The sequence below is a fragment of the Anolis carolinensis genome, unplaced genomic scaffold (assembly GCF_035594765.1).
Source record: "Anolis carolinensis isolate JA03-04 unplaced genomic scaffold, rAnoCar3.1.pri scaffold_9, whole genome shotgun sequence".
Lineage (NCBI taxonomy): Eukaryota > Metazoa > Chordata > Lepidosauria > Squamata > Dactyloidae > Anolis > Anolis carolinensis.
Window position 1 is genome coordinate 3,562,439 of NW_026943820.1, and position 15,716 is coordinate 3,578,154.

At 42.4% G+C, this 15,716-nt stretch overlaps 2 protein-coding genes across 7 annotated transcripts in view; one reads left to right on the top strand and one right to left on the bottom strand.

Annotated features, from left to right (window-relative positions):
* Positions 1-15,716, top strand: part of ctu2 (cytosolic thiouridylase subunit 2) — a 93,859-nt gene that overhangs the window by 54,799 nt on the left and 23,344 nt on the right. The window lies entirely within an intron of this gene.
* Positions 1-15,716, bottom strand: part of piezo1 (piezo type mechanosensitive ion channel component 1 (Er blood group)) — a 165,921-nt gene that overhangs the window by 44,634 nt on the left and 105,571 nt on the right. For all 5 annotated transcript variants that reach the window (XM_062961872.1, XM_062961871.1, XM_062961870.1 and 2 more), the window contains 8 exons: positions 14,609-14,772; positions 13,605-13,781; positions 11,776-11,901; positions 10,987-11,187; positions 8,188-8,392; positions 7,826-7,930; positions 6,513-6,666; positions 223-466 (listed from right to left, as the gene is read on the bottom strand). In XM_062961872.1, coding sequence (XP_062817942.1) covers positions 223-466; positions 6,513-6,666; positions 7,826-7,930; positions 8,188-8,392; positions 10,987-11,187; positions 11,776-11,901; positions 13,605-13,781; positions 14,609-14,772 — 1,376 coding nt within the window. The remainder of the gene's footprint in view (positions 1-222; positions 467-6,512; positions 6,667-7,825; positions 7,931-8,187; positions 8,393-10,986; positions 11,188-11,775; positions 11,902-13,604; positions 13,782-14,608; positions 14,773-15,716) is intronic.

Sequence of the window (15,716 nt, forward strand, 5' to 3'; positions counted from 1 at the left end):
AGAATGCCTTTAAAGTTCAGACTAAAACCCAAAGCGGATGCTGCATACAGACTAAAGAGCCACCCAGATGACATTATCCTGTTTTCTAAGTTCAGACTAAAACCCAAAGTGGATTCTGTACAAAGACCAAAGAGCCACTCAGTTGCCACCATCCTGTCCTGTAAGAGTGCCCTTAAAGTTTGGACTACAGTCCGGAGCGTACTACTAGGCGCAGGGCCCTACCGCGAGCAGGTTCTTGACGATGATGACGGTGACGTTGTAGATGATGAGGCAGTCCCAGAGCAGGAGCCGGGCGCGGAGGGGCTTCCGGAGCAGGGCCGTCCCAAAGAGCAGCAGGTAGAAGCAGGCCGTCAGGTAGCCCAGGCCGAAGACGCTGATGCGGTTGGCGCCGGCCACAAAGACGATCACCAGCACGAACCAGAAGAGGTAGCGGAAGACGCAGAGCTTGAGCATGTCCAGGTAGGACCTTGGGAGCAGAGAGAGAGAGACCCAGAGCGGGTGACCCTCGGGCACCACTTGACCCTAAGGGACACCTTATCTCACAGTGTTGACATGTTGGAAATCTAAAAGTAAATATGGATCTAAATATACACACCAATGAGGATGATTTTAAAGATGAATAGAGTGGGACTCCCTGATCTAGAACTCCAAAATATGCAAAATCCGTGTGACTTTTGAATATAGATTGGGTTTCCCTAATCCAGAACTCCAAAATACTCCAAAATCCATGTGGCTTTGGATGGTTCCGTGGATACAAACCTGGTTTCCAGCACAAAATAATGTCATGGTGACTTTATACGCAATGTTTGTAATGGCTTTGTGCACTAAACCAGGTATGTGTACATGGAACCATCAGAAAGCAAGAGTATCACTATCTTAGTGTACGAACACACAATGCGTCTATGAAACATGTACGAAGGCTATGTTTACTTTGGTCTTCCTGATCCAGAACTCCAAAATATTGCAAAATCCATGTGACTTTGGATGGTTCCATGGATACAAACGTGGTTTCATGCATAAAATAATGTCGTGGTGACTTTATACACAACGTTTGCAATGGCTTTGTGCACGGAACCAGGTCTGTGTAAAGCAAAAGTGTCACTATCTTAGCCATGCGTACGGACACACAATGCGTCTATGAAACATGTACGAAGGCTATGTTTACTTTGGTCTTCCTGATCCAGAACTCCAAAATATTGCAAAATCCATGTGACTTTGGATGGTTCCATGGATACAAACGTGGTTTCATGCATAAAATAATGTCGTGGTGACTTTATACACAACGTTTGCAATGGCTTTGTGCACGGAACCAGGTCTGTGTAAAGCAAAAGTGTCACTATCTTAGCCATGCGTACGGACACACAATGCGTCTATGAAACATGTACGAAGGCTATGTTTACTTTGGTCTTCCTGATCCAGAACTCCAAAATATTGCAAAATCCATGTGACCTTTGATGGTTCCATGGAAACAAACCTGGTTTCATGCACAAAATAACGTTGTGGTGACTTTATGCACAACGTTTGCAATGGCTTTGTGCACAAAACATGGAACTATCAGAAAGCAAAAGTGTCACTGTCTTAGCCATGCATACGGACACATGTACAAATGCTGTGTTTACTTGGGTTTCCCTGATCCAGAATCCCAAAATATTGCAAAATCCATGTGGCTAAGATATAGCAGTTTTTGATGCTTCCATGGATACAAACCTGGTTTCATGCACAAAATAATGTCGTGGTGATTTTATACACAATGTATGTAATGGCTTTGTGCACAAAACCAGGTCTGTGTACATGGAGCCAAGCGTACGGACATACAATGTGTCTATGAAACATGTACGAATGCGGTCTTTACTTGTGTCTTCCTGATCCAGAACTCCAAGATATTGCAAAATCGATGTGACTTTGGATGGTTCCATGGATACAAACCTGGTTTCATGCACAAAATAACGTCGTGGTGACTTTATACACAACATTTGCAATGGCTTTGTGCATAAAATGTTGGAACTATCAGAAAGCAAGAGTGTGACTGTCTTAGTCATGCGTACGGACACACAATGTGTCTATGAAACATGTACGAATGCTGTGTTTACTTGGTTCTCCCTGATCCAGAACTCCAAAATATTGCAAAATCTATGTGACTTTTGGATGGTTCCACTGATACAAACCTCATTTCGTGCGCAAAATAATGTCGTGGTGACTTTATAGGCAACGTTTGTAATGGCTTTGTGCACAAAACCAAGTCTGTTTACGTGGAACTATCCGAAAGCAAGAGTGTCACTGTCTTAGCCGTGCGTACGGACACACAATGTGTCTATGAAACATGTACAAATGTTGTGTCTACTTAGAATCATAGAATCATAGAATAGTAGAGTTGGAAGAGACCTCAAGGGCCATCTAGTCCAACCCCCCGCTAAGAAGCAGGAAATCGCATTCAAAGCACCCCCGACAGATGGCCATCCAGCCTCTGCTTAAAAGCCTCCAAAGAAGGAGCCTCCACCACGGCCCGGGGGAGAGAGTTCCACTGCCGAACAGCCCTCACAGTGAGGAAGTTCTTCCTGATGTTCAGGTGGAATCTCCTTTCCTGTAGTTTGAAGCCATTGTTCCGTGTCCTAGTCTCCAGGGCAGCAGAAAACAAGCTTGCTCCCTCCTCCCTATGACTTCCCCTCACATATTTGTACATGGCTATCATGTCTCCTCTCAGCCTTCTCTTCTGCAGGCTAAACATGCCCAGCTCTTTAAGCCTCTCCTCATAGGGCTTGTTCTCCAGACCCTTAATCATTTTAGTTGCCCTCCTCTGGACGCTTTCCAGCTTGTCAGCATCTCCCTTCATCTGCGGTGCCCAAAACTGGACACAGTGTGATTCCAGGTGTGGTCTGACCAAGGCAGAATAGAGGGGGAGCAGGACTTCCCTGGATCTAGACGTTATTCCCCTATTGATGCAGGCCAAAATCCCATTGGCTTTTTTAGCTGCCGCATCACATTGTAGGCTCATGGGTCTTTCTAATGCAGAACTCCAAAATATTGCAAAATCCATGTGGCTAAGATAGCACTTTTTGATAGTTCCATGGATACAAACGTGGTTTCATGCACAAAATAATATCGTGGTGACTTAATACACAATGTTTGTAATGTCTTTGAGCATGAAACCAGGTGCAAAATCCATGTGGCTAAGATAGAACTTTTTGATGGTTCCATGGAATCAAATCTGGTTTCATGCACAAAAAAATGTCGTGGTGACTTTATACGCAACGTTTGCAATGGCTTTCTGCACGAAACCAAGTCTGTTTACGTGGAACCATCAGAAAGCAAGAGTGTCACTGTCTTAGCCATGCGTACGGACACACAATGCGTCTATGAAACATGTACAAATGCTGTGTTTACTTGGATCTCCCTAATCCAGAACTCCAAAATATTGCAAAATCCATGTGTCTAAGATAGCACTTTTTGATGATTTCATAGTTACATACCTGGTTTCATGCACAAAATGTCGTGGTGACTTTAGATGCAACGTTTGTAATGGCTTTGTGCACGAAACCAAGTCTGTTTACGTGGAACCATCAGAAAGCAAGAGTGTCACTGTCTTAGCCATGCGTACAGACACACAATGTGTCTATGAAACATGTATGAATGCTGTGTTTACTTGGGTCTCCCTGATCCAAAACTCCAAAATATTGCGAAATCCATGTGAGTTTTGATAGTTCCATGGATACAAATGTGGCTTTGTGCACAAAATAATGTTGTACCTCACAACCTATGAGGATGCCTGCCATAGATGTGGGCGAAACGTCAAGAGAGAATACTTCTGGAACACGGCCAGATAGCCCAGAAAACATACAACAACCCAATGTCGTGGTGACTTTATACACAAGGTTTGTAACGGCTTTGTGCACGGAACCAGGTCTGTGTACGTGGAACTATCAGAAAGCAAAATTTTCAATATCTTAGACACACAATGCGTCTATGAAACATGTACAAATGCCGTTTTTATTTGGATCTCCCTGATCCAGAACTCCAAAATATTGCGAAATCCATGTGACTTTTGACGGTTCCATGGTTACAAACTAGTTTCATGCACAAAATAACGTCATGGTGACTTTATGCACAACGTTTGCAATGGTTTTGTGCACAAAACATGAAACTATCAGAAAGCAAAAGTGTCACTGTCTTAGCCATGCGTACGGACACACAATGCATCTATGAAACATGTACGAATGCTGTGTTTACTTGGGTCTTCCTGATCCAGAACTCCAAATATTGCAAAATCCATGTGGCTAAGATAGCACTTTTTGATAGTTCCATGGATACAAACGTGGTTTCACGCATAAAATAATGTTGTGGTGATTTTATACGCAATGTTTATAATAGCTTTGTGCACAAAATCAGGTCTGTGTACATGGAACTATCAGGATTGCAAAATCCATGTGAGTTTTGATGGTTCCATGGATACAAATGTGGTTTTAGGCACAAAATAATGTCATGGTGACTTTATATGCAACATTTGCAATGGCTTTGTGCATGAAACATGGAACCATCAGAAAGCAAGAGTGTCACTATCTTAGCCATGCGTACGGACACACAATGCGTCTATGAAACATATACAAATGCTATATTTACACTTGGGTCCAATCTCCAAGAGACCTAATCTATATATATAAATGAGTGATGGCATCACGGCGACCAACAAAACAACAAAACTACAGGCCCCCCAACCTCGAAATTTGGCAACACAATCCATCATCCACGCCTCTAGGTTGATACAACAAAAAGAAAAGAAAAATAAAGTCCTAATTAGAGGGAGAGGAATAATTGTTTTTATCCAATTGCTGCCAGTTAGAGGACTAATCTCTGCCAACTTGGTCTCCTAGCAACCAACTCAGCCCAGGGGACAGGCAGACTTAGGCCTCTGCCTCTTCCACAGATTATCTAATTTACACTGGATTATATGGCAGTGTAGACTCAAGGCCCTTCCACACAGCTATATAACCCATTTATAATCTTATATTATCTGCTTTGCACTGGATTATCTGGACTCCACACTGCCATATAATCCACTTCAGTGTGCATTTTATACAGCTGTGAAGAAGGGGCCTCATATAATCCAGTTCTAAGCAGATAATATAAGATTATAAATATAATATGTAATAATTACTGTGATATAGAATCATAGAATAGTAGAGTTGGAAGAGACCTCATGGGCCATCCAGTCCAACCCCATTCTGCCAAGAAGCAGGAAATCGAATTCAAAGCAATTAATAATAATACAGAACAATATAATCTCTAAAATCAGGACAGTAAATAAAGAGCAACACTCTGAAAGCATAAGCCACAGCAACGCGTGGCCGGGCAAAGCTATTATTTATTTACAGCATTTATATTCCGCCCTTCTTTCTCACCCCGAAGGGGACTCAGGGCGGATCACATTACACATATAGGCAAACATTCAATGCCTTTTGACATAGAACAAAGACAGACAAACATAGGCTCCGAGCGGGCCTCGAACTCATGACCTCCTGGTCAGAGTGATTCATTGCAGTGATTCATCGCAGCTGCTCTCCAGCCTGCGCCACAGCCCGAGCTAGTAATGTATATGCAAGTATTCCAAAATCAGGGGGGACATTACCTTTATAGAATCATAGAATCATAGAATAGTAGAGTTGGAAGAGACCTCATGGGCCATCCAGTCCAACCCCCTGCTAAGAAGCAGGAAATCGCCTTCAAAGCACCCCCGACAGATGGCCATCCAGCCTCTGCTTAAAAGCCTCCAAGGAAGGAGCCTCCACCACGGCCCCGGGGAGAGAGTTCCACTGGTGAACAGCCCTTCTCACAGTGAGGAAGTTCTTCCTGAGGTTCAGGTGGAATCTCCTTTCCTGTAGTTTGAAGCCCTTGTTCCCTTGTGTCCTAGTCTGCAGGGCAGCAGAAAACAAGCTCCCTCCCTCCTCCCTAGGACTTCCCTTCACGTATTTGTACATGGCTATCATGTCTCCTCTCTGCCTTCTCTTCTGCAGGCTAAACATGCCCAGCTCTTTAAGCCGCTCCTCATAGGGCTTGTTCTCCAGACCCTTGATCATTTTAGTCGCCCTCCTCTGGACGCTTTCCAGCTTGTCAACATCTCCCTTCAACTGTGGTGCCCAAAATTGGACACAGTGTGATTCCAGGTGTGGTCTGACCAAGGCAGAATAGAATAATGGGAGCATAACTTCCCTGGATCTAGACGCTATTCCCCTATTGATGCAGGACAGAATCCCATTGGCTTTTTTAGCAGCCGCATCACATTGTTGGCTCATGTTTAACTTGTTGTTGTAGTTCTAAGAGTTTTGGATAAGGGATACCTGAAGGATTCTAGCTCACCTTTTTTGCAATTTGGGGTTATCCAAGGGTGCATTTTTGGCCTGATTTTTGCATGAATATGTACGCATTAAGAAAGCAAACGTTCACTGAGCTTAAGAAGAAAAGAAGCAAATAATAGTGGCGGGACAGGAATAGTATACGAATGGGTCATACTTGGAACTCACCTGCAATTGACAAAGTTGGGCACTGGGTTGGGTTCCCCGCGCAGCCCTTCCAGATGTTCCCGGTTATCTCCGGCCAGGCGCTTCCATTCGTCCGTCTGTTCGTTGACAAAAACCTTCCACTGCTGGGAGGCACCGAGAAGGAGCAAGAAGTCGCCTGCGGGGAAGGAAGCACGAAGGGCATTTGAAAAGGCATTCGAGTACATCTGTTGAAAGCAAGTGTGAATGTAGCAATGAGCTAGCTTGGTTAGCATTGGCTGCAAAGTCAACCAGTGAGGCGCAGCTGGTTAGTGGCCAGCTGCAATAAATCAGGACTGACTGAGAGTTTGAAACCAGCCTGGGTCAGATTGAGCGCCCGGCCATTAAATAGCCTAGCTCGTTGTTGACCTAAGCAACCCGAAAGACAGTTGCATTTGTCGAGTAGGAAATTTAGGTACCGCTTTATGCGGGGAGGCTAATTTAACTCATTTACAACACCATTAAAATGTCTAGTTGCGTATGTGTGGAAGAATGAGGAAGCACTCCATCAAGGACTCGGTGTCACAGTGGATGATGACGCAGCAGCTCCCCCTGTGGCCGGAATTGAGCATATCCTCATGACGCCAGAAACTGGCAAATGTTAAATTGCCTCTGTGTCTCTGTTTCGGTCTGTATTTCATATGTCTAATGGCACTGAATGTTTGCCATGTATATGTACATTGTGATCCGCCCTGAGTCCGCTTCGGGGTTGAAAGAAGGGTGGAATATAAATACTGTAAGTAAATAAATAAATAAATAAATATCTGCATAGAGATAGCCTGGCTTTTGTTGCCTGAAGGCACCCTCTGTTTGGGAGGTGTTAATTTGCCATTGATTGCTTGCTATCTGAAATGCTCCTGTTTCTAAGTGTTTTTTTTAAAAAAATTTACTGTCTTGATTCTGGAGTTAATAACAAGAATAAATAGAGTAAAATAATAAATGCAATAACAATAATAGTATCAGAACGAAATAATAAATGTATTAATAATAATAATAATAAATAGAGTAAAATAAATGTAATACGTAGTAGCAATAATAATAAGAGTAAAATGATAAATATAATAATAATAAGTAGAATAAAATGATAAATGTAATAATGCCAGTGCTAATAGAGGAAAATAATAAATGTACCATATATACTCGGGTATAAGCCGATCAGAATATAAGCCAACCAGGACCCTCACCCGAGTATAAGCCGAGGGGGGCTTTTTCAGTTCTAAAAAAGGGCTGAAAAACCTGGCTTATACTCGAGTAAGTTCCCCCTCCAAGGGAAAAAAATAGCTTTTGTAGGTACTCACTCATTAAATTGATGGAATTGGGTTTCATGAAGAAGTCGGGTAAATACATCCACTTGATGAGGACGGAGTTGATGGGAATGGCGTGGCTCCATCGCCAAGGATAGTCTGGAGCAAAGAGGACAAAACATACCATCAGGATCCAAAACAATACTTGCAAACATTTCTTCCGTTTAGAAACAATCTGCGTTTCGGACTACAATGCCCATCATCCCTACAAGACGTCTCTAAGGATCTCTATCCTCCATCTATGGCACACTGGAATCGTGGCATTTGGATATATCCAAGGAGGAGTGGGATTTGTGGTCTCGGAGTTTCATGCCTTTCTAAGCTCAGCATCTGTGGATGATGGGACTTCCACTCACCTTCGCAGAGGCCCGGAGGGATGCCAACGCAGAGGAGATACTGGAAGATGAGGAAGAAGGCCAGGAAGAGGCAGTACTTGGGCCAGAGACGGGCAATGGCCTGGCGCCGGCGCCGGGTCAAGATGACCACCAGCCAACAGCCGTGGAAGATGACCATGAAGTTCATGCGCTGACCGATCACGTTGACCGTCATCAGGAAGCAGATCTGGGCAAGGAAGGAAGGAGGAGATGAGAACAGGTTGTCCTTTGGATTGCAGCTCCCAGAATCCCCAAGACAATGTGGCCTCAGTGGTGGGATATAGCGAAGTCATAGACTCTTATCCCAATTTGGTAGATTTTGGAAAACATTTCAGTCTTTGGATTACAATACCCAGAATCCCCAAGAGAGTGTCAGCATCGAAAGGAGGGTGGGATGTAGATAAAGTCATAGAGAGGCCGTTCCCAGATCTTGGACAAATTGTCAGGGAGTTCTGGGAGAGGCAGTCCAAAAGGGAACCTTATCTAATTCGGATGGATTTCCGGAGTTGCAAACCAAAAGGAAACTTTTCAAAACTTTGATAGCCATCAGTTTAAATGCAGGTTTTGCATTTTGATTCAGGACAAATCACACTGTCTCGGCCCCAGAAAAGTACAACAACAATATACCTTGAAATAATAATAATAATAATAATAATAATAATAATAATAATAATAACTCAGCCGCTATCAGGACCTCAAGATTGAACTTCAAAGACTCTGGCAGAAACCAGTGCAGGTGGTCCCGGTGGTGATGGGCACATTGGGTGCCGTGCCAAAAGATCTCAGCCGGCATTTGGAAACAATAGACATTGACAAAATTACGATCTGCCAACTGCAAAAGGCCACCCTACTGGGATCTGCACGCATCATCCGAAAATACCTCACACAGTCCTAGACACTTGAGAAGTGTTCGACTTGTGGTTTTGTGAAACGAAATCCAGCATGTCTATCTTGTTTGCTGTGTCATACAACATCGTTGTGTCAATAATAATAATAATAACAACAACAGCCCTTAAAGGAAGTATTCCAATAATAAAAATAACACTATCATCCCTTGAAGGAAGCATTCCAACAACAACAACAGCAGCAGCAGCAATATAATCCCTTGAAGGAAGCATTCCAATAATAATAACAACAACAGCAACAACAAACAACAATATCATTCCATGAAGGAAGCATTCCAATAACATCCTCCTCCTCCTCCTCCCATGAAGGAAGCATTACAACAACAACAACAACAAACACCAAACAAACAAAAATATTATTCCATGAAGAAAACATTTCAACAATTACAACAACAACAACAAGAACAACAACAACAACAACAAGAACAACAACATCCCTTGAAGGAAGCATTCCAATAACAACAACAGCAGCAGCAATTCCCTTGAAGGAAGCATTCCAACAACAACAACAACAACAACAACAACAACAAAAAACAAACAAAAATATTCCATAAAGGAAGCATTTCAACAATTACAACAACAACAACAACAACAACATCCCATGAAGGAAGCATTCCAACAACAACAACAGCAGCAGCAGCAATTCCCTTGAAGGAAGCATTCCAATAACAACAACAACAACAACAACAAAAAACAAACAAAAATATTCCATAAAGGAAGCATTTCAACAATTACAACAACAACAACAACAACAACATCCCTTGAAGGAAGCATTCCAATAACAACAACAACAGCAGCAGCAATTCCCTTGAAGGAAGCATTCCAATAACAACAACAACAACAACAACAACAACAACAACAAAACAAACAAAAATATCATTCCATGAAGGAATCATTTCAACAATTACAACAACAAAAACATTCCATGAAGGAAGCATTCTAACAACAACAACGATAACAACAACATAATCCCTTCAAGGAAGCATTCCAACAACAACAACATCAACAATAGCATTTCCCTTGAAGAAAGCATTCCAACAACAACAACAATCACCACCACCAAACAAAAATATCATTCCATGAAGGAAGCATTCCAACAATTCCAACAACAACAACAACAACAACAACATCCCATGAAGGAAGCATTCTAACAACAACAACAACATCCCTTGAAGAAAGCATTTTAATAATAATAATAATAATAATTTTGCCAACTGCAAAAGGCCACCCTGCTGGGATCTGTGCGCATCATCCGAAAATACATCACACAGTCCTAGACACTTCGGAAGTGTTCGACTTGTGATTTTGTGATACGAAATCCAGCATATCTCTCTTGTTTGCTGTGTCATAATAAAATAATAATAATAATAATAATAATAATAATAATAATACATCACACAGTCCTAGACACTTCGGAAGTGTTCGACTTGTGATTTTGTGATACGAAATCCAGCATATCTATCTTGTTTGCTGTGTCATAATAAATAATAATAATAATAATAATAATAATCTGAAAATACATCACACAGTCCTAGACACTTGGGAAGTGTTCGACTTGTGATTTTGTGATACGAAATCCAGCATATCTATCTTGTTTGCTGTGTCATAATAAAATAATAATAATAATATCCCTTGAAGGAAGTATTCCACTAAAAACAACAACAACAACAATATCCCTTGAAGAAACTATTCCAAGCTCAGATTCCAAGCCCAAACAGGTATCACTAAATCTCCCATCATTCCCGACCCATAATGGTTGTGGACGATGGGAAATGCAGTCCAGCACATCTGAAAGGCAGCTCTACTTTCCGCAAAGTTTTAAAAGAAAAGGAGAAACAATACAAATTCCAAATAAAACAAAACAAGGTGCAGGTACCTCCAGCCCAAATTTGTAGTAGAAGTAGTTGACAAAGTACTTGACGCAGTAGCGCAGGCCTTGGTCCAGATTCTGGCGATTTCCGTCCTCAAAGACGGCCTGGGTCGGGGGCGGCACCAACTGGTGCTGTTTGCGGTAATATTCCTGGCACCGGTAGACAACGGCCTCGAAAACCAGTAGCACCAGTACCTGCAAATGGTTCTGGAGAAGTCCGAAGACAGAACACGAATGAGCAAAAGATATAGACCGGGGTCCATATGACTCCATTCCATATCTGCAAATGATATGATAGTCTGCAATCACAAATGTGTGTTGTCAAAAACTTTCACAGCCGGAAGCACTGGGTTGCTGTGCGTTGTTTGGGCTGTCTGGCCAAATTCCAGCAGCATTCCCTCCTGACGTTTTGCCTGCATCTGTGGCTAATGTTGGCACTGAGGCAAGTGGAGTGTATCTAAGGAAAATTTGGGTGCTTTTTACAAAATGGTATTATGATGTTACCTAGAGGTGGTATATTATGATAGGTGGATTTATGATTTTGCAAATTGGTAAAGGCAGATGAGTTGCATTTTGGTTTTTAAAAGCAGTCTGATCAGCCTATTGGTCAGCCTAGCAAAGAGTTTGTTCTTTTTTGGGAAAAGTTTTGTTTGGAAATCCAAGTCATTTGAATTTCCTACAAAATACTGTATAATAAATTGGGGTAAAGTTTTGTTTTTGCAAAAGGATTAAATGAAATGGATACACAGAGAGAAAGGAATACTTCAGCCCAATAGTACGAAGCCGCCAACTTACCTGGATATAACCCAGGTTGGGGAAGCGCTTCCGGATGCCAAACCAATTGGCCGGATCGATGGGGCCCTTGTAAAGCGTGGAGTTGCCAATCTCCTCCGGCAAAAGATTGGTGCTGTTCAGCAGAGGCTGCGAAGCAAACCAAGCAAAGGTCAAATCTACATCATAATCTATCCATATGTGTATGTTTGTCCCACAAAAGTCCCTCCATGGCTTGAGGGATCTGGATGTTGTATGTCACCCTGTTCCTGTGCTGGGCTTGGGCTGGAGCTGAGTGTTGATGAGAGGCCTGAGCAGCCGGAATTAAGTGCAGGTGAGCACGGTTCAAATGAGAGGTTTGAGACAGGGGAGGTGTCAGAGGAAGACTTTTCACCGAGTTCTGCAGAGAAACAGTCTGGTAGCAATTCGGAGGTTGTTTTCCCAGCTGGAAGTGATAACACAACCTTGAACCATAGACAGTTTTACAATAAATTTAGGGAAGACTCTCAGAAACTTAGGCGCTCTGCTCATTTACAACAGAAGAGAGATAGTAATTTGTTACTTCCTGGGAAAGGGTAGACAGAGGGATGGATAGATGGATGGATGAGTGAACAGGCAGAGAGGTGGACAGATAGACGGATGAATGGATAGATAGATGGATAGATAGATAAGATAGATGGATGGATGGATGACCGAACAGGCAGAGAGGTGGACAGATAGACGGATGAATGGATAGATAGATAGATAGATAGATAGATAGATAGATAGATAGATAGATAAGATAGATGAGGATGGATGGATAGATAGATAGATAGATAGAAAGATAAATAAATAAATAGATAGATAGATAGATAGATAGAGATGGATGAATGGATAGATAGACGTATGGATGAATAGACAGATGGACAGATAGATAAACAAATGGATAGATAGAAAGATGGATGGATAGGCGAATGGATAAATGGGTGGATAGATAGACAGATGGATAGATGGATGAATGGATAGATAGATGGATAGATAGATAAGATGGATGGATGGATGGATAGATAGAGAGAGATATGAATGGATAGATAGACGAATGGATGAATAGACAGATTGACAGATAGATAAACAAATGGATAGATAGAAAGATGGATGGATAGGCGAATGGATAAATGGGTGGATAGATAGACAGATGGACAGATGGATGAATGGATAGATGGATAGATAGATAAGATGGATGGATGGATGGATGGATGGATGGATGGATGGATGGATAGATAGAGAGAGATATGAATGGATAGATAGACGAATGGATGAATAGACAGATTGACAGATAGATAAACAAATGGATAGATAGAAAGATGGATGGATAGGCGAATGGATAATTGGGTGGATGGATAGATGGATGAATGGACGGATAGATAGATAGATAGATAGATAGATAGATAGATAGATAGATAGATAGATAGATAGATAGATGCATATATAGATGGGCGGATGGATGGATGGATGGATGGATAGATGGATGGATGGATGGATAGAGAGAGAGAGAGAGAGAGAGAGAGAGATGGATGAATGGATAGATAGACGTATGGATGAATAGACAGATGGACAGATAGATAAACAAATGGATAGATAGAAAGATGGATGGATAGACGAATGGATAAATGGGTGGATAGATAGACGGATGGATAGATGGATGAATGGATAGATAGATAGATAGATAGATAGATAGATAGATAGATAGATAGATAGATAGATAGATAGATGCATATGTAGATGGGCAGATGGATGGATGGATAGATGGGCAGACGGACAGACAGGTGGACAGATAGATACATGGGCAGATGGACAGAGGTCCCCCTCTCTACCTTGGTACAGTTTATGTAGTAGTCTTGTGGGTTGACCACGTTCAGCTGGTAGAGCATCTTGCAGACGATGATGATGCAAACCCAGACGGTGGAGAGGCAGGAGGCCATGTGGGAGAAGCTGCTGTACGGGACGGCAATCGCCCAAAGCACCACCAGCAGGAGGTTCATCGTCGACACCTGGGGAAACGCAGGAGAAAAGGGATCATTCTTTTCTAAAACTACATCTCCCAGGTCATCATCCCCAGGGAATTTTCAGTCCAGAAGTCCAAAAAGCCATTTTTTCCCCAAACTTAAGAGCAACAATATTCAGATTGAGTTGTTGAAGGCTTTCATGGCCGGAATCACTGGGTTGCTGTGAGTTTTCCAGGCTGTATGTCCATGTTCCAGAAGCATTCTCTCCTGACGTTTGGCCCACATCTATGGCAGGTGTCCTCAGAAGTTGTGAGGTCTGTTGGAAACTAGGCAAGTGGGGTTTATCTATCTCCATGTTGGGAGAAATAGCTCTTGTCTGTTGGAGGCAGGTGGGAATGCTGAAATTGGCCACCTTGATTAGCATTGAATGTCCTTGCAGCTTCAAGGCCTGCCTGTTGAGCAACACTCAAGACACTCGGTGGAATTGCTTCACAATCCAACGTCTACGCTGCAGAATTAATATGTTTTGACACTGCTTTGAACTACCGGGACTCAAGTTGTAGAGCAGTCTTTGTTGGAGCTTAAAGATCTTGCAAAACTATAACTCCCACAATCCCACAGAAGTGAGCGATGTCAATTCAAAGTTACATCAAACCGAATTAATCCTAAGGTTTAGAATGAACTCTCAATCTTATAGGAAGGTGATAGGGGGAAAAAATGAACTCTTGGAAATAGGACTATGCGAGAACAGGGTTCGAATCCAAAGTCAGACATGGGAAATGCTGGGGCAGTCACACTCTCTCAGCCTCAGGGGAAGGCAACGGCAAACTTCCTCGAAGATTTGGAAAGGTTTTTCTGTGCTTTGCTCTCACCTCCTGCAAAGACACCCAAATGACGTAAAGCACCACCAGCTTCAGGACGTGGAGTTCGAGGAGGCGCAGGACGAAGACCCGGAGTCGGCCCAAAACGTCCAAAAAGGTCCCTCCCAGGACCATCAGGCGCTCCAGCACCAGGCCCCACTTACTGGGCACAGCCTCTGTGGTGGCACAAACAGAAAAGAAGATTATCTATATATCTATATCCTAAGCATTTTGGAGACTGGATAGGTCGCACCCCTTTGACTGTAAGCAACACACCAACTGAATATACAGCAAGCCGTTTATTGTAGAATATATAAAAAAGCCAAGCAGAATAGGGTAAAAAGTACAATCCAAAAAAAATAATGAGGAAAGAATGTCTTTTAAAGTTTCAGTTTACATCCATAACATCAAGCTGTAGAAATTGATGATGATGTTCTTTTATATATAGCTACTAGCTGTGCCCGGCCACGCGTTGCTGTGGCGTTGTCTGGTGGTGTTGGTGAGAACTTGTTGAGGTAGTGGTGGTACTGAATGTCTGTTGTATGGTTGTTTTTATGTTTAGTATGCACACTGAAGTGGATTATATGGGAGTGTGGAGTCAAGATAATCCAGTTCAAAGCAGATAATCTAAGATTCTAAATGGGTTATATAGCTGTGTGGAAGGGCCTTGAGTCTACACTGCCATATAATCCAGTTAAAATCAGATAATCTGTGGAAGAGGCCTAAGTGAGGCCTAACTGTGCCTGTCCCCTGGGCTGAGTAGATTGCTAGGAGACCAAGTGGGCGGAGCTTAGCCTTCAAACTGGCAGCAACTGGATAAAAACTATTATTCTTCTCTCTGTAATTAGGACTTTATTTTTCTTTTCTTTTTGTTGTATCAACCTAGAGCTGTGAATGATGGGTTGTGTTGTCAAATTTCGAGGTTGGGGGGCCTGCAGTTTTGTTGTTTTGTCCGCTGCCCTGATGTCATCACTCTTTTATATATATAGAAGATAATATTGTTGTTTTGTTCTGTCTACATTGCTGAATTGCATTTTTATGTAATTCCATTTTAACTGTGTTGTTCAGGCTTGGCCTCATGTAAGCCATCCCGAGTCCCTTTGGGGAGATGGAGGCGGGG